Genomic DNA, 19,587 nt, shown 5'->3' on the forward strand with positions numbered 1-19,587 from the left:
TTCATAACTCTCCAGTCTCTGTATCAGACATTCTCAGTTTTTTGAAGAATTGAAAGTTATCTTCATCCTTTTTCAATTATTGTTGAGAGGAACTCATAACCATGTTGTTTTTCTGCGTAGGAAAAGCAATTCTACCACACCGAACTAGTCACTTTTCTAAGATGTTCATGGGATTTTAATTTCTCCTGGATCATCATACAGTGAGAATCAGTATGTAATCTGAATATGCCATGTTGAGTGGCTCTGGTGGTAGTGTTGACTTTTTGAACCCTAGTGTGCTGGTTTGATCTCGGCTTTGTCTGATAGTATTTGAAGAAGTTCAAGTATGCCAGCCTGGTGCATTTACTGATACAAACTCCTGCAGAACAAAATTGATAGCACCTTGGTGTCTTCGAAAATCATAGAAGTAGTTAAAACTAGTAACGTTATTGGTACCGTACTTATTTTAAAATCTAAATCTGAACTCGACTGGAAATGTTCATTAAGATTCCCTTTTTTTTTAAAATTCCTTTGTTGCTAGTTATTTACTACTGGTATTTATCTTTATTGTTTTATCTCTTCCCTTTTCCTGTGTTTATTTGGCTTTCTTCCTATTCTACACTTGCCACATCAAGATGATCCCTCAGTATGTCGATGGCTGCTCTGCTGATGAAACTGAAAAGCAGATACGAGCTTGTCAGAGCTGAGAAGAAGTGGATATTGAAAAACAAAGATTGATAAAGGGTGTGCCAATCTCTATTGGCCACGAACCTACTAAGCTGGCATAGCAGGGAGAGAGGTGATACTCCCACGTGGCGCGTCCCAGGTGGCGGATAGGGGGTTCCTAACCGGCTTGCCAGTGGACTTGAGGGAAATAAATACCTCTTGTGGACCAAACACACAACCCCCTGTGGGTTGGGGACGCAGACGAAGAATACACCCACGGTATCCCCTGCCTGTCGTAAGAGGCGACTAAAAGAGGCGACCAAGGAATGATTGTCTTGCAACCATGAAACTACTTGTGATTAGAACCACCACATGGAGAACATCATGGTTCACTTTTACTTGCGCGTAGTACCACTGTATTAGGTACCAAATAGGTTTGTGATTAGTTGCACACAGGAGCACCGTGTGGTCGGCTTTTGCAGTACCTGTGATTACTACCACCATATGAGCAGGACCATGGGATGATAGCTACCATTGTTCTGCCTTGCCTATGATTAGTACCCACTATATGAGGAACACCGCAGGATAGTGCAGGTCCCTGTGGTTAGTACTCTTATGTGATGAACACCATAGGGTTGCGTTGCCTGTAAATGGCGCCGCAATGTGAGAAAAACCATAGGTCTGTATTATATGTCGAATTTCATAACCTGTGAGTAGTACCATAATGTGTGGAATACCACGAGTCTCTGCTACTTTTGATTAGTACCGCAACATGGTAAATACCATGGTTCTACTTTCCTAGCAATAAGTACCATTATGAGGGACCGATAACTTGGATTTTGGACCCCCTTTAGACTGCAAGCATCATCGATTCAGTGTTATGCTATAGCAGTCCCTTGGTGAGTAATCCTCTTGTTTTACGTCAGTTTCTGTGATTAAAACTCTTTCAAGATTAAAATTGTAAGTTTCTGTGAATGCAAGGCATTGCGGGTCACATCAACTGATTGTTTTAAATTCAACTCCATTCATTCTTCGTTCTCACGTTTTGAATTCTTGTCAGTGGAGAATTTTGGACTTTTAATTTGTCATTCCATTTCGTCTCATTTCTTACCATTAGGGGCCGATGACCTGGATGTTAGGCCCCTTTAAACAAGCATCATCATCAATCTCTATTGGCAATGTATGAAGTTCTTCCTCAACCTTTAATGATTACATGTTGATCCTTGTCTTCTCTTTCTGTTTTTCCTTCTTCCTACACTTAATGTGTTCCTTTTCATGTTCTGTCTTTCCATATAATGTATGACTTAGTTTGAACTTACTTTAGTTTCTGTGTCCAGGAGAGACAATAAATTCATCCTTTTCAGATCTCAAAGAGCTATTCTCTCTATGTCCTTGGCGAGCATGAGATCTTCCTGAGTACAACACACCTGTTCTCATCTGGTTTAAGGTCCTCCAAGTAGCATATGATAATCGATTCCCTCTGTTCAGTTCTTCTTCAGGAAGAAAACCTTCCTGAATTGGTGCTGTTGAGTGACACATGCCTGATCTCTTGTTTTTGGTCTGCAGGTGCACTGTCCTCTGTACAAAGCTCATCCTGGATCTAAGACAAGGATGCAGTCACCAGATGATTGAACATGGGTGCCTGGGGGGTCCTTCTCATGTTTTCTCCTCTGTATTTCCCCTGCCACAACACGACAAATAGCTGATTGTGCGATACTGTCCAGTGGGTAGATCTTCTACACTGGGGTTGGCGTCAGGCATCCAGTGTCTATGCAGATGTACTCAATCAGGACTATGTCCACCAGGTTAGTGTGAGCAGATACTGTACTTCCCAGACTGCTGCCCAGTCTCCCCTGCCACGAAGCAGAGTCCAAGGCTGATGCACGTGGGACGGGAGGATTCGTTCCCTACTTCAAGCCTGTCAGCTTCTGCGGGATACTGTTCCTTGAATTGATCTTGCTTACACTTCCTTGTAAAACAGCCACCACCACCACCACCACCACCACCTGACACTGCATCCTGAAGGCCAGGGTACAATCCAGTTTGATGTATAGTTATCAGGGCATGTCACGGTGGATAAGGGTGGTTTTTCTCCAGATGATGTCCAACTTTTGTTGGGCCACTGTGTTATGAGGATGGTATGAGCAGATTTATGTCTTTCTTGGGTTAAGTTTCAAATGGTTTTGATTGTAATACTTCGCTAGTGTCTTGAAAACATTGGCTAGCTTTTTTTACACCTCTGTGCAAAGATTGTGGTGTTGTCTGTGTAGGTGAAGTGCCTTGCCTTTAGGTAGTCTGGATGATTATCTGTATAATATAATATAATATAATATAATATAATATAATATAATATAATATAATATAATATAATATAATATATAATAATATAATATAATATAATATAATATAATATCAATCTGGTTTCTGAATTGACTTTTCTTCCCTTCCAGCATAACTTACCTTCTGTTCTGCAGCATGCTGTGTATGATGTTTGTTAGTCGTATTTCTTTGGCGATGCTATGCAGTTTGACTATGAAATGAAATATGTATAGCTTTTATATATAATCCACCTCTGAGCTCCCCATTTGCGGAGAATGGATTTTTTGAGAATTCAGTGGCAGAAATTAGACGAATGAAAATTACGTACGATCAGGCAAGCATTATAATTATGCGAGATCTTAACGCGAGGATAGGGAACAAGAAGCCAGTTTACAGTCAACATGAGGATGAGATATTAGTAGTTAATAGAAATAACCAGAATAAAGAATGTAACAGAAATGGAAAAAAAATACTAGAATTATGCACAGTAGAGGAGCTTTATATATTGAATAGATGGTGGTTCGGAGATGAGAGTGGAAAACTAACCTATATAGTAGAAAATGGGGGCAGTACAATTGACCTAGTTTTATGCTGTAGGGATAGTCTGCAAGTTATCAAAGAGATACACATTAGGGATTGAGCGTGGGCAAACCATATGCCAGTATCTATAAAATTAATGATTCAAGATATGAGTGCAGGAGATCATTTACAATACTGGTAGTGTAAAAGAGAGGAAGATACCTAGGTATCATTGGAGAGAAGAATCAGGGAATGAATTCAGAGAGTACTTCAATGGAGAGAAATTTGAGATTTGGAAATTTTTTTTTTTTTTTGCTATTTGCTTTACGCTGCACCGACACAGATATGTTTTATGGCGACGATGGGATAGGAAAGGCCTAGGAATGGGAAGGAAGCAGCCTTGGCCTTAATTAAGGTACAGCCCCACCATTTTCCTGATGTGAAAATGGGAAACCACGGAAAACCATCTTCAGGGCTGCCGACAGTGGGGTTCGAACCCACTATCTCCCGATTACTGGATACTGGCCACACTTAAGCGACTGCAGCTATCGAGCTCGGTGATTTGAAAATTAGGTATTGTAACATTGATAGAAGAGAATAGAGTTGAAAAAGCCTTAACTAGGATAGAAAATTTAATAGGAATGGCAGGAAAATGTATGAGGCTAAATCTAGGTAAAATGCAGATAAAATGTGGATAGTATAATGCAGAATGTGCAAGGAAAAAGTCACTAGTTATGAAGGCACTTAGGAGATACAGGGTGGTTGGTGGTCACGTAGCTAGAAACAAATTTTGTAAAAAAAAAAAAAAAATCGTACATACATTATCATTATAGACTGTTATGTCTTTCAGCGTTCAGTCTGCAAACCTCTGTGAATTTACTAAACGTCACCACAATTCTCGAATTGCAACTAGTGTTGTGGCCTCATTTAGTTCTATACCTCTTATCTTTAAATCGTTTGAAACCGAGTCTAACCATCGTCGTCTTGGTCTACCTCTACTTCTCTTACCCTCCATAACAGAGTCCATTATTCTCCTAGGTAACCTATCCTCCTCCATTCGCCTCACATGACCCAACCACCGAAGCCGGTTTATGCGTACAGCTTCATCCCTCGAGTTCATTCCTAAATTAGCCTTTATCTCCTCATTCCGAGTACCCTCCTGCCATTGTTCCCACCTGTTTGTACCAGCAATCATTCTTGCTACTTTCATGTCTGTTACTTCTAACTTATGAATAAGATATCCTGAGTCCACCCAGTTTTCGCTCCCGTAAAGCTAAGTTGGTCTGAAAACAGACCGATGTAAAGATAGTTTCATCTGGGAGCTGACTTCCTTTATACAGAATACTGTTGATCGCAACTGCGAGTTCACTGCATTAGCTTTACGGCACCTTGATTTAATCTCACTCACTATATTACCATCCTGGGAGAACACACAACCTAAATACTTGAAATTATCGACCTGTTCTAGCTTTGTATCACCAATGTGACATTCAATTCTGTTGAATTTATTACCTACTGACATCAGTTTAGTCTTCAAGAGGCTAATTTTCATACCATACTCATTGCACCTCTTTTCAAGTACCAAGATATTAGACTGCAGGCTTTCGGCACAATCTGCCATTAAGATCAAGTCGTCAGCATAGGCCAGACTGCTTACTACATTTCCACCTAACTGAATTCCTCCCTGCCATTTTATATCTTTCAGCAGATGATCCATGTAAACTATGAACAGCAAAGGTGAAAGATTGCAGCCCTGTCTAACCCCTGTAAGTACCCTGAACCAAGAACTCATTCTACCATCAATTCTCACTGAAGACCAATTCTCAACATAAATGCCTTTGATTGATTTTAATAATCTACTTTTAATTCCATAGTCCCCCAATACCATGAACATCTTTACCCTCGGTACCCTGTCATATGCTTTCTCTAGATCTACGAAACATAAACACAACTGCCTATTCCTCTCGTAGCATTTTTCAATTACCTGGCGCATACTGAAAATCTGATCCTGACAGCCCCTGTGTGGTCTGAAGCCACACTGGTTTTCATCCAACATCCTCTCAACGACTGATCGCACCCTCCCTTCCAAGGTGCCAGTTAATACTTTTTGCCTGGTGTACTAATCAATGAGATACCTCGATAGTTGTTGCAATCCTTCCTGTTCCCTTGCTTATAGATAGGTGCAATTACTGCTTTTGTCCAATCTGAAGGTACCTTACCAACACTCCATGCTAATTTTACTACTCTGTGAAGCCATTTCATCCCTGCCTTCCCACTATACTTCACCATTTCAGGTCAAAAAAAAAGGAAAGAATACAGAGAATTGTTAAGAAAGACAACGTTGGAATGGCAACAAAAGATGACTGCAGACATAAATAAAAAGTGTAAGGACAATAATAGCAGGAAGGTATAGGATAAAATAAATCAGATAACCAAGAAGAAGTTGGGTTCTGGGTGAGACCAATATAAGGCATAGTACATGGGTCCAGTATTTCGAGAAATTATTGATAAAGAAGATACATGGAGAGCTCGTCATGAGGGTTTATTGTTTCGGGGGGTTTGAGTGTCACTCTGCCTGAATTAGATGAAGCTATTTCGATTCAGGAAATAAGGAACATGTTACAAGGAGCCAGAAAGGGAAAATCAGGAGCTATTTCAGCTATCACATATGAATTTTGGAAAGAGATGGGAGAGCAAAACGGCATGCTGGAAATTTTGACAAGGATATTCAATAAAATCTTCGAGTAAGGGGTATTTCCGAAAGCTTGGAAAGAGGGGATAATATGCCCTGTATACAAAAATAAAGGGGACAGGTTAAATCCAGGCAACTATAGGAGAATTACCGTATTAGATACATTGGGGAAAGTATGTACTGGTATAGTAGCAAATAGACTAAGGAAATGGGCAGAGAGACATTCAATCCTGTCGAAATTTCAAAGTAGTTTCAGAATGAGAAGAGCACCAGATAATGTTTTTATTGTGAGAACTCTTATTGACAAATATGTAAAGATAAAAGGAGATAGGCTATATATTACGCCAATAGATTTAGAAAAAGCATTTGATACTGTGAATAGGGGGGCAGTCGTTACTAGGTTGAGACAAGTTGGAGTTTCATGTAAAATGATAAGAGTGATAGAAAAGTTATATGCTGAAGTAAAGTGTACAGTGAGAGTGAAAGAAAGAGTAGTAGTAGGAGATATTATCTCTAGAATTAGACTGAAACAGGGGTGTAAATTGTCACCAATTTTATTTCTATTTATATACTAGAATTTGAAGGTGAGGAGAGATTTGCCCTGCCATGTTTAGAAAATCAGGATATTCCTGGTCTTTGCTGACGACATACTCCTGTTCACACTAACGCCAGCTGCGGTGCAAAAAAGTATTGATGGTATAGAAAAGTACTGTAAGGAATGGAATATGAAAATTAACGCATAGAAAACTAGAGTAATGGTATGTAAAGCAGGGAACAAATGAGCAAAAATGGGAAAATTGTATCTTGAAGGTGTAAATCTGGAAGTAGTTAACAAGTTAGAAAATTTAGGCATTATAGTATCAGGAAATGGAAAATGGTCTGAACACGTCAAGAGGACAAAAATGATTGGTGCAGCAGCTCTAGCTAGCATACGAATATTAGATAACAGGATGCCTAATATTAATTTTAGGGCGCAAAGAAATGTATTCACTGCTGTGATTAAATCTAAAATGTTATACGATTCAGAAGTATGGGACACAGAAAAGGAAATCGCAATGCTTGATTCAATCGCTAGTAGATTTATTAAAATAATTACAGGTTTACCAACATCTACAGTGAATAGTGGAGCAGAATACTGTGTACAGACAATATAAAGGTGGATATAATTAAGAGAGTAATAAAATATTGGTTTAGGTTAAAAAGAGGAGGAGGGGGAGAAATTCTAGATATAGCTTACAGACACCAAATGAGGTAGCAGGAGGGGTACTGGGCGGGCAACATAAAGGAATTACTGGAAGGAATTGGGATGGGGAACTATTGGTACAAAGATTTAGAAGAAAGAAAAGTCTGTAGGAAAGTGGTGTAGAGAGTAGCAGATATAGAAATACAAATGCCAAGAGCTGAGGGTAGTAAAAGGAGAACTCTGGAGGAATTCATGAATATATATCCTGGTATGAAAATAATACATGATAAATTAACCAAAAGAGAATACAGGGGAATGATATGGTCGCTGATGGGAGTTTACAAAAATGAGGCATTTACAGAAGTTGCAAATACATGTTTATTGTGTGAGAAGGAGTTAAGAAATGCACATTTATTGAGACAGTGTGAAAGTAACTTACAAGAGTATTACAGGTTAAATACTTGGAAACGGAAGAGGTAAATAAAATGGAAAAAGAATCTGAATATTATACTCTTATCAAGTTAATGAACAGGGAATGGAGAAGGCTAGGGAAACTATCAAAATTATTGATACTTGTAAAAATCTTGTGGGAGAAAAAAATGAAAGTGGTGAAAGAGGGAGTACACATGGTTAAAAACATATTATGGGACATTTAAACTACACATACAGAAATGCATGCTAATAGTTTAGGATGAACCAAGTCTCGCCGCTCCTGCCTCGGACAACCTAAGTTGGAAGAGGGAGACTCCAAATGGATCATTTACCCGTACACTAAATAAGTAGCTTAAAATTAGTTATATTGAGTAGAAGAAAACATACAGAAAATTATTAATCCCCGATGTATCATCTCTGTATGGGGTAATAATAATGAAGTTTCGTAACCATGTGTGTACATAACAGAATTTTTGACCCACAGGTATGGAACGTTATAGAGTTGAAGTCAGTAATAAGTAAGGACGACAATAATTATAATTTTAGTATCTTGTTCCATTTTTATATTTTATATGGTGCTAGAAAACACCGGACTCAAGCTTTTTACGTCCCCACTGATGAAGAAGCTAACAGCCATAATAGACCCTGTGATACCGGAAGAACAGTTCAGCTTCTGGAAAGGACGGTGTACAGTGCATGCCATACAGTGCCTAATGGAAGACATCAAAGAAGCTCTTCACCTCCAAAGAGGCAAACTGCATGTAGTGTTCATAGACTACACCAAGGCATTTGACTCGATCGATCGAGCCACACTGATTGACAGGCTAGGATGAATCATAGGTCGAGAGCACTACTTATGTAAAATGGCAGCCAGCCTACTGTCAAGAAATTGCCTTTATATAGACAATAAGCTCTCCAGATCAAAAGCAATACAACAGACAGTAGGGGTCCTTCAAGGAGACCTGCTAAGCCCGTCAATGTTCAATATTGCAACGGCAGACGTAGTTCCAATGACAGCAACAGCAGAGGTCTCTATGTACATCTATGCAGACGACATGGCATTGGTGTCGAAATCACAACAAAAATTGCAGGAAGCTTTCGATAAGCTCGTCAGCTGGGCAAACACCAACAACATGACACTGAACCCAAAGAAGACGGTACACATGATATTCAGAAAAGGCGGAAAAATTTCAACGTCAACCGTGATCATGTACAAGAACGAAGCACTAACCACAGTAAACACATTCAGATACCTGGGGTTGACAATACAAATGACTGGCACAAGCTTTGCATCTCACATCAACAACAGGACAACTGCGGAGATTGTGGCGATGAATGAGATTAAAGTCTTACAACAACTTTCCATAATGACAGCAATAGACTTACTTCATATCAAAATTACACCTATCATTACATATGCAATACACGCCATATGGGATCACCTCAGCAAAAAAGACTTAATGGCCATAGAAAAAATCAAAGCCACCTATCTCAAGAAAACCCTATGCGTAGCAAAGACTGCATTATTAAGATTAACATATGAGCTCACAAGAGAATCTTTTTACATCGAGGAGATAAGAGCAAAAATGTACTGATAATCTACACACCCTTATCAGAGTGTACTCCGAGAACTACGAGTGAAGAAGGCTGATATCTGGGGAGACTCTTCTAACAGATGCAATGGCAACATCCGGGTGGAAAAAGCCAGGGTATGAACTGAGACACACCATAACACGATTCGCAATCCATGGATTCCACTATAAACTATGCCATAGGAAATCTTCCCATGATTCGGACGAAAGCTGCATATGCACACTATGTGTAAACAAATGTGATCATTACCATGCAAAAGAGTGCAAAAGAAGGAGGATAACATTGACAGAACTCTGTACTAAATAACTTGTAACTCTATCCATGCACATTGTGCAAAATACATATCTATTAATTAGTAGTATTTCAGTTCATTGATATGTCCTCCATATTGTATTCGTTCTCATTAGGTTGGTTGTTTGTTTGTTTGTTTGTCTGCCTCTTTGTTGGTTTGCTAGTTAGTTTGATTTGACTGAAATAGGTGCATGCCTAATTGCTAATATACTGTATATAATAATTGCAGTTTGACTATGACCTGCTTGTTGTTCACTGTACCATATGCCACCTTGAAATCCATGAAGGCTACACCTGTGATCAGGTTTTCCGTATATTTGTCTTCAATGTGATGATTCAGATTCAGAACTTGACTGCTGCATAATTTTCCAGGTCTGAATCCGGCTTTTTCTGGGACCAGTTTTTCATCAATGCCTGATGAAATTCCTTCAAGGATCATCCTTCATTCCGAGTGAGTTGGATGTGCGGTTAGGGTCGCGTAGCTGTATACTTGCATGCGGGAGAGGGTTCGAATCTCACTGTTGGCAGCTCTGAAGATGGTTCTCTGTAGTTTCCCTACTTTCACATCAGGTAAATGATGGGGCTGTATGTTAATTCAGGCTATGGCCGCTACCTTCCCTATCCTAGCCCTTTCCCTCCCTTGTTTCATCAAAAAACCTTGATGTGTAAGTGCGACATTAAACCAATAGCTAAAAATAATCCATTTGAATGCCTTGTTGAGATGGTATAGGGGAGACACGGGCTGGAAGTTCTTTACATCTGTCAGTACCTTGCCGGGTTTTAGTAAAGTCACCATTTGGGCTTTCCCCCACAGCCTCGGAAAGAGCAGAGTATCTTCAAACCTGTGAATCTTCAGCAGACATTGAATTGTTCCTAACGCAATGATCTTGACTTGATCTGTCCTGATGTCATCTAAGCTCACAGCTTTCTTGATCTTTATGAGCTTGATGGCATGTTCCAGTTCCGCTGAGGAGAATCCTCATCTTGTTTTTTTCCCATTGCAAAGCAGTTGATGTACTGTTTGATTCTGAGCGACATGTCCTCTGGAAGGTTCTTAGAGTTCTACTCGTATTGTTGATGTCAATGTTTGCAAGCAAATCCATCCATCTTTCTTTTCTTCTGTCCATGATGAGTTCTGCACATGCCTGGATAATGCCATTTACAATAGGGTCCATCTCATACTTTCTTGGTATTTTTTTAGCAGGTCCTTGGAATCAACGTTGAGGTCAGAAATGAAGTGGGGGTGGGTCGGTGGGTATGCTTCTGAGAAATCTCCTGTAGAAGCTTCACAAAGTCCTCATAGTGGCTTGGTGGTGGTTGCAATTTGGTCACCTTCTGATCTAGTTTAAAGAAATTCCCCTATGTGGCCTTTTTGAAGTTAAAATGCTGTATGAGAGGGATTTCTTCAGGCCTAACCACTCCTGTGACTGTACATGTGATTGGGCTGTGTAGAGACCTCAGGATTGGTTCCTCTTCTGCTCTGTGTGGTAGGCTATATGCTTATTTACAAAGATTTTTATCGGAATTGTAGCCTTGTCACTATCCTGTGCTCAGTAAAGACTGGCTCAGTTCGGGGTCTTGGATCAGCCTCAGTGAGACCTTCCCTTTCTGTCCAGAGTTCAAGCTCCTCCATGTTCTTGTCAGTTTGCAATAAATGTTCACTGAATTTTTCTTTGTGATTTGTTTACACCTAGTGATTATTCATCTTCTTCAAATTATTTGTTTATGATTAATGATTGCTTTCTTTATACTTCATAGCTTGTGGTTAGTGATCAGTAGCCTTTTGCTTAAAATTCTTAACTTTAGCGTTGATCAAAATTTTAGTTAGCTATTAGTTTTCTTCAAATTCATAATTCACCTATGACAATTTTCTTCAAAATGTTTGTGTTACTTTCTCCACTGAAGTTTCTGATATGTTATGTAAATCTCTGCTGTTATAGCCTACTTTTAGAATCATGGTAATCAGGGCTGGACAAATCATAAAGAAATCTAGGGGTCAGCAAAATTTCTTAGGAGCCAGGCATCAAAATTTAATTCACTTGCTTACCTCTATAGTATTAATCAGTTTGATCTTATCACCTTAACAATCATCATTGCTTCATTCTTACTCTCTCCTTGTAATATGTCTATAACACACTGTTAATTTGTATTGGTTCTAAATCTGCTAGATCTGAGCCATTCATATTGTTCGCCATTAGGTGATTCATGCAGTCTGTTTCTATTGCAGATCTCTGAAGTTGTTGACAGTAAGCAAACTCCAACAATGCTCGTGATTTTGATGAGAAAAAAAAATCATTGATTCGTTCATTGGGTTCGAACCCCACTGTCAGCAGCCCTGAAGATGGTTTTCCGTGGTTTCCCATTTTCACACCAGGCAAATGCTGGGGCTGTACCTTAATTAAGACCGTGGCTGCTTCCTTTCCTATCCCATCGTCGCCATAAGACCTATCTGTGTCGGAGCGACATAGAAGCTAATTACAAGATATTGGAATCATTCCGTATTGACGGTTTTCACTTTACAAAGGAAAAATTAAGTGTATCCTCCTAATTCAGTACATCATATAATTCCATCATTAGATGGAGTAATCAAATTCAAACATGTTTCGACTCGTTTGAGCCATCTTCAGTGAAAAGGGGGGGTGTTAAAGTAATTTACATAGTTCAAGTTAAAAATGTGCCAAAAAACATAATGAACGAGTTGAAATACGTTTGAATTTGATTACTCCATCTAATAATGGAATTATATGATGTATTATTTCCTTTGTAGAGTAAAAGCTAATTGAAAAAACAATAAAAAATAGGCACTTATACTTCTTTTCTTTTTGTTGCCGTGTCGACCGGGTGCCTGGGATTTGTCCAGCCCTGATGGTACTCCTGTACGGTACTTAAGAACCCTGATCTGTTACTCTTACACCGTTGTAAACCTTTTGCTGCATACAGACTTCATACTTCTGTATGACAAGAATCTATCATTTAGTCTATTTAATTTTTTTCATGTTTCAAATACTCAGTTTCCTCCAATCATTTTCAGTGTATAGAAACCATGAAATTTGTATAATGTAAATATTCCAGCAATTGAAGTAGATGACTATGGTATATGTTGTGTTGTTGCTGATTTCTATTTATTTTAAAAACTTTCTTTCAGCTAAAACATGCTAACGTTTTGGAGTCCTTTTCATTTTCATACTCAAATGTGGATTATACCTTGGAGATACAAGATGATTTTATGCAGACTTTTATCAAATTTGTGGAGAATCTTAAGGTAATATATTAAACTATTTGAAAATATATTTCCCTTTGTACTTTAATTAAAACTTTAATATCTAGGAAATAACATAGTTAAGTCACCTGGGTTTGTATTGTGATGATAGTTTTCATAGAAAATAAGCTGTAGAAATGCACAAAACTCAGGGTGGAATAGAGGATTTCCTTGGTAAATTAAAAAAATTCACACATTTAAGTCCGAAAGTTTTTCATTTCTTCGTACATACCAATTGATAGGGACCTGAAAAATTAGCATCTATTTGTTTCAAAATTAGCATCTATTTTTCCAAAATTAGCATCTATTTACAAAGTTAAAATAATTTCATGGTATTATTCATTTTAACAATTCCAAGTTTATGAAGTGCAATTATTGTCCTTGGTTCACATACAATATAAATTCATTGTTCAAATGAAAGCATTGTCAGTAGTTCGGCATTGCTTTTTTTCAAATTGCACCGTCTGTCTGTAACCACTGTGTTGTGCTGTAACCACTGTGCTATCTACATAGTTCGTTGGGGTCCACAACAACTCAAGACAGTATTTAGCAGATATGCTGAACTCTGTCTGAACTGCAGTTAATGCAAGCATGACGTCACATTTTTCACTTTCTTTCATCTGGGTTTGAATTGCATGTTTCAGAGAACAGTAACTAGACCAGATATCGTTTCGTGAGAGATCTGTTACTCCAAACAATTTCTCAAGATCATCTAATTTATCAGTGCTATTCAAAATTATATTTTTTGGATACAAAGCTTGAGAAATTGACACAAACTGCTTATGGTGGTTGGGGTCTTTAGCTTTCAGTGTGGTTAGCTTGCACTGTGAAGAATGAACAGCTTTGACATATGTGTCTCTACATGCAACGTGCTGTAGAGGAGTGAGATTAATCAAAACATCATTAGTTGCCACAGAAAAATTCCCCTCACAAATGAAGGTAAAACTGGCGTCAAGGTTATGCAGTTTGGGGTAAAGGAGATGAGAGGTAGGATACAGAGACCCTTCAAGTTCAGTAAGGAGGTCAACCAATCCAGCTGCATGATTTGTGACAAAAACCATGTGGGCGTGAAGCCTATTCACTTCTCGGTCACTCAGATCAGTCAGGTACTTAACACCACAGTTGTTGATGTCTTTCATGTCAGACATCTTGAAAAATGTAACAACATCAGTAAAGTAAGCACTCAAATAGAAGACAGCCTGAAACCAGCTATTCCAGTGGATTATGATAGGTGCAGGAAAAAGCTTTGCTTCCTTTTAAGCACCATACTTTGATGTTAAGAATTGTAAATATGTAATTATATTTTCGCTTTCTTGTGTTCAAAAATACAGACTTTACCATTGCAACCACATGATTTAAATCTGTCATCACTGCGACTCAACTATTGCCAACCAAGCTGATCTTATGTGCCCAGCACTGTACATGCGTTAAATGATCCCCTATGACCACACTTAATGTTTCATAACACTGGGTCATGTACAGGGCACTGTCACTAACACTTTAACTGCATCATATGGTACACTATAACTGCGCAGATCTTCTAAAACAGCATGAGAGCAGTTTGTAGCATTTCCTACATCAAGATAGTTCACAGAAACAATGTGCAGCTCTCTTTTCGATCCGGCTGGGACTTGGAATATGATGATAAAAACACAGCGCCCATTCTATTTGTAGTTTCTTCACAGAGTATGTTGATGTACTTCTCCACTAGAGCCTCTGCTGTTCTTTTCTGGTGGTCAGATGCAACTTCTAGAAAGGAGGAAAGACCTCAAATTATAACAAAATAATTTAAAATGACTGGATCAGTTGGGTACGGATAAGATAGTTCGATATGAAAATTGCACTCAAATTCGGTATCCTTCAATTTTGCACGTGGTTTCGATGTCGTAATACCTAAACCATACCCGATCAATGAAATCGAAACTTACCTGGTAAATATACTTCACGTAGAGTTCTCACACATGGCAGCTCTTCATTTGAAAACTTAGTAATGCAGGCTCTTAGCTCTTTGCTTTCCAGCTTTTCCAGAGGTATATTTGCTATCTCTGGAAATTTTTCGTCATTTACAACTATCTAACTGTGTAAGCACAGAAGATTGCTTTCTTTGAGACGTACTAGCAGCAGGGATTGAACTTTCGTTATTGTGTCACTTACCCACATGTTTTTCAGATTTAACATCTTTCACAATGCTATCTCTTTTCCCCATCCAACTCGGCAATTACAATACTTGCAAAACACTGTCGCTGAATCTGTGGCATGTAAACCAACCTTTGCATATTGCTGAGCCCTTTTGTGCACAATTTTTGTCGTGCGTCCCATAACCTAAACGATCGCTCGACTTTCTACTCTTCACTAGTTTCAATTTTGAACAACAGGAAAACAATGCTGCATCTATCTCATTATTTCAGTGACACTCGATTTACATTTCGATAATAATCGATACAGATCTTATTCCCCTTGCTATTCCCATTGTAAATATCGATTAAAGTCAGCAAGCAGCAATCGATTGGCTACCTTTGTTCATCGATCGAAACGGTCGAAAGATTTATGCTTCATATTTTGAGTATTTCTTACAAATTTGCCGAAATATGTTGTTTTTGCCAGTAAAATAGCACATTTTTGAGAATTTGCACCAAAATCACATATTCATACTAATTTTGCATTTTGGATCACAATTCACATTTTGTCACACATGCGTAAAAATGATTTTATTCCACATTAGAATTACCATAGGCTTGGATTCAATACAAGATTAAAAAATTTGCATTTATCGCAAATGCAATTTTTTCAGGTCCCTACCAATTGAGTACTATTGACATATTTTTTATTTAATGATCTTTGTGGAAGTGTTTACTCATACGGCTGTGTGAGAGGAAGGTGTGAATGATTCATAAAAACTCAAATAGTTTTCTCTGTTCTTGTTGCATTGTAGTCTGTATATTACAGGTGATACTTACCCAGTGTGATAGTTTACATAATTCCATTGAAAAGATCTCCAATGCAAAACGTGAATTTAAAGTTGTACAGAATACAGGCTGGGAATCTGATGACTATCATAGTAAGAAGGAAGAACTTAATGAAGATAATGGTAGTCATTCCAACTGGGAAGATGCTAATGGTGATGGAATTGATAAAGATGGGTCTTCTGCTCATAGCGAGAAATGCACTGTTGAAAGAGAGCTGTCGGAACTACACATGGTTGTTATGACGAACAATGTTGATCCAGCAAATGAAGGAAGTAATGTGAATCTCAAGCAGCAGTGCAATCCTGTAAAATATAAGGTGAATATATCACTGGTAAATATTATTACAAGGTTAAATGGTCATTGTAAAAGTACAGGCAATAAATCAGATGGATTAGGGAAAAATTGGAGAAAGCAACTTACCAGACTAAAGTATGTATCTTCTTATCTTTCATATCCTTATATCAGTAATCACTCTTTATCTCTAGTTTTACCTTATTCATCTTGATTTAAGTGTGTGAAGGAGGGGAGTGATTATGCTTTAGGTTCTTGATTTGGTTTCAGAAGTTTATTAAACAGGCAAGGAAATTACCATAAGATCTTGTTCTGGAAAGTAAGTGAGAGTATGTAAATAGATGAGAGGTGAGGCTATGGAAGACAAAAATGTAAATACTTCTAGGGTCTGAAGGTTGACCAGGAAACTTGACTTATTTCCTTTAATTCCTAGGTGGAACATAGGGCCTCGACGAAATTTATCCAGCTTGTTCTTTCTGCCGCCAATGCTTTCACCTCTCTCCATGTCTCGTTGGCTCCAGCTATTTCCCTGTCTATGGTTCTCTTCCAGGTAATCCTCAGTCTGCCTTGCCTGTGACTACCTGACGGATTCCAGCTCAGTGCCTGCCTTGTGATACTTTGTTGTGGTCTTCTCAGGGTGTGTTTAACCCATCTCCATTTTCTTCTCATTATCTGTTGCTGTATGGGACTTTGACTTGTGGCCTTCCAAAGATCTTTGTTTAAGATAGTCTTTGGCCACCACATTCTCATAATGTACCTCAAGCAACGATTTATAAAAGTCTGTAACCTTGCGGTAATGTCCTGGGTCACTTTCCAGGTCTCACTTCCATTCAGTAATACAGATTTAACATTTCAGTTGAATATTCTTAACTTCATTTTTATGTGAATGTGAGGGGATCTCCAATTGGCTGTAACTGTGCAAAAGCTCCTTTGGCTTTATTTGTATGACTCACCATATCTCTAAAAGCACCTCCATCCTGGCTGACCTTGCTTTCTAAGTACTAAAATTCCTCTACCTTTTCTATATCCATTCCATCTAGAGTGAAGCTAGAATGGTTGCAATGATTTATGCACATTTTCTTAGTCTTTTTGTTATTTATCTTTAAGCCTACTTCTTTATCTTCTATGTTTAAGTCATTCAGTTTTGATTTCCATGTCCCAAAAACATTCTGCAAGAAGACAGAGATCATCTGCATAATCCAGTTCTTCCAATCTGTTATTTAATCCCACTGAATGCCCTGCTTTCTATTTGTTGCCTCTCTCAACATACAATCCAGTGTTATGATAAACAAGATTGGTGACAGTAGACATCCTTGTGTTCTTATGAATTTTATAGCAAAAGGTTTAGACAGCTTCCCTTCATGTTCTGCTCGACGGACTATCTTTTTGTGGGACTCCGAACCCCTCCGTAGCCTTCCACATTTTCCTCCGGTTGACAGAATTAAAGGCCTTTTCAAAATTAATGAAAAGTATATACAAAGATGTCTGATACTCAGCAAATTGTTCAGTGATTAGCTCTATGTTAATCATCCACAGTAGACCGACCTCTGAAACCGGCTTATTCGTGATGTAGTCTCCTATCAAGGCACTGCTTATTCTGTACAGTATGACTCTTGACATAACTTTTTTCCCCATTTGAGAGCAACGTTATTCCCCTCCAGTTATTGCAATCTGAGAGGTCACCCTTCTTTGGTATCTTGATGAGGACACCCTTCTTCCATTCCTCAGGAAGGTGTTCTTCCATATTAGTATTGGAAGTGGCTCCATGATTTCTGTTGTTAAATCTGGATCTACCTTTAGGACTTCTGGGATAATGTTATCTACACCAAGTGCTTTGCTACTCTTCATTTGTTTCATTGCTTGTCTTGTCATGTTGGTGGTTCTACCAATATACATAGATCCTCTGAAATGATTTCACCTTCTTCAGTTTGTTGAATGCCATGTGTTTTTTTTCGTCAGAGGTCAGCACAATCAGACTGCTACAGCCCCAGTGGAAGGGGGACAGAGTCACGCGCCTCACGGGCGTCAGTGAGTTCCGAGACTTGGACGAGGGTGGTTAACGGTATTGTGTTTGTGCGCTACAACATGGACCACGGCGTCCTAATGTATATTTTGTACAGTGTAAATAGTTTTGTGAATAAATGAAGTATGTAATGTACATTATGTTGGCCTTCCCTTTGCACTTAATGAAGTACATTTCGTGAACTGTGGGAAGAGCTAGGCCTCGTTCAACACGAGTAAGCAACTCTAAAACGAGACCGAACATTTTGGTCCTCCGATGCCCGATGTGATTCAGTGACGATATTACATCTCATAATCTGCGCATTTAAGCCTATTAGTGATTACAGTTTATTTACAAGATTTTACATTTGTGTAAAGTACGAATGTGTTCGTTTTACCGCCAAACTTACAACCACCCACGTGCTAAGTACTGCGCAGTAAGGTACAAATGAGTGACTTCAACTAACGTGCCGTGTAAGTGATTCACAACCATTTTCTACATGAAACACTGTGACTTGTGATGTGATTAACTGAGTTCTAATACATTTCTCATTCATTTTAAACTTCGACATTGAAGCGTGTGTTGCCGCCATCTTGCGTGGACGAATACAGTCTTGCCAACCCAATTGGTGGAGATTCCAAGGAGTAGTAATCCAGATCTGTAGCAGTAGTTCCAGAAGTGACCACTAGAGTGCAGCCCAGCCGCGCATTGCTCTTTGGTTTTCAGCCCTGCTGTGGAAGGATACATCCTCCTGATCTGTAAGTAGTCTGGCATTCCCAGTCCTTTATAATATATCCATTATTTCTTGTTATCCTTCACCATGGATCCTGTCCAGCGAAAAGGTCTCATAAAAAAGAGAGCAGTTATTAAGTCTCGTATAAAGCGTATAGCTAGCTTTGTCAGTACATTTAATGAAGGCTCAAATCTGAATGATATTCGAGTTAGGCAAAGGCTGCTATGTTCAAGTAAGGAGGAATACAACGATGTTCAAACCCGGTTAGAAATTAGCGATACCGAAGAAGTTCATGATGCAGATAGGGAATCCACTGAAGAACTCATCCTAGAAATAGAATCTAAGATGGAAACTCTGTTGAATGCAAATTCGAATGCAACTTCCCCTGCTACATCTAGTTCTTCAAATACCAGTAGCATGCATGAAATAAGACTCCCTACAATTTCACTGCCAAAATTTACAGGAATTATTTCTGAATTTATTCATTTTCGAGATACCTTCCAGAGCCTAGTAATTAATAATCATGCCTTAATAGACATACAGAGGTACTATTACCTACTATCATGCTTATCGGGAGAACCTCATAAATTAATTGAAAGCTTGCCTGTCACTGAAAGCAATTTCAAGGTAGCTTGGGAATTAATCTTTCAGAGATATAATAA

The 19,587-nt window shown here is 38.6% G+C and overlaps 1 protein-coding gene across 6 annotated transcripts in view; it reads left to right on the forward strand.

Annotated features, from left to right (window-relative positions):
- LOC136866135 (gastrula zinc finger protein XlCGF58.1) overlaps positions 1-19,587 on the forward strand; it is a 154,901-nt gene that overhangs the window by 1,542 nt on the left and 133,772 nt on the right. For 2 of the 6 annotated variants that reach the window (XM_067142834.2, XM_067142835.2), the window contains exons 2-3: positions 12,820-12,936; positions 15,880-16,215. In XM_067142834.2, coding sequence (XP_066998935.2) covers positions 12,820-12,936; positions 15,880-16,215 — 453 coding nt within the window. Of the gene's footprint in view, positions 1-2,321; positions 2,451-10,074; positions 10,126-10,180; positions 10,245-12,819; positions 12,937-15,879; positions 16,216-19,587 lie in introns of those variants that run through there. The other 4 variants (XM_067142836.2, XM_068226625.1, XM_068226624.1 and 1 more) reach the window with 4 other exon arrangements.

This window comes from Anabrus simplex, chromosome 3, assembly GCF_040414725.1.
Source record: "Anabrus simplex isolate iqAnaSimp1 chromosome 3, ASM4041472v1, whole genome shotgun sequence".
NCBI lineage: Eukaryota > Metazoa > Arthropoda > Insecta > Orthoptera > Tettigoniidae > Anabrus > Anabrus simplex.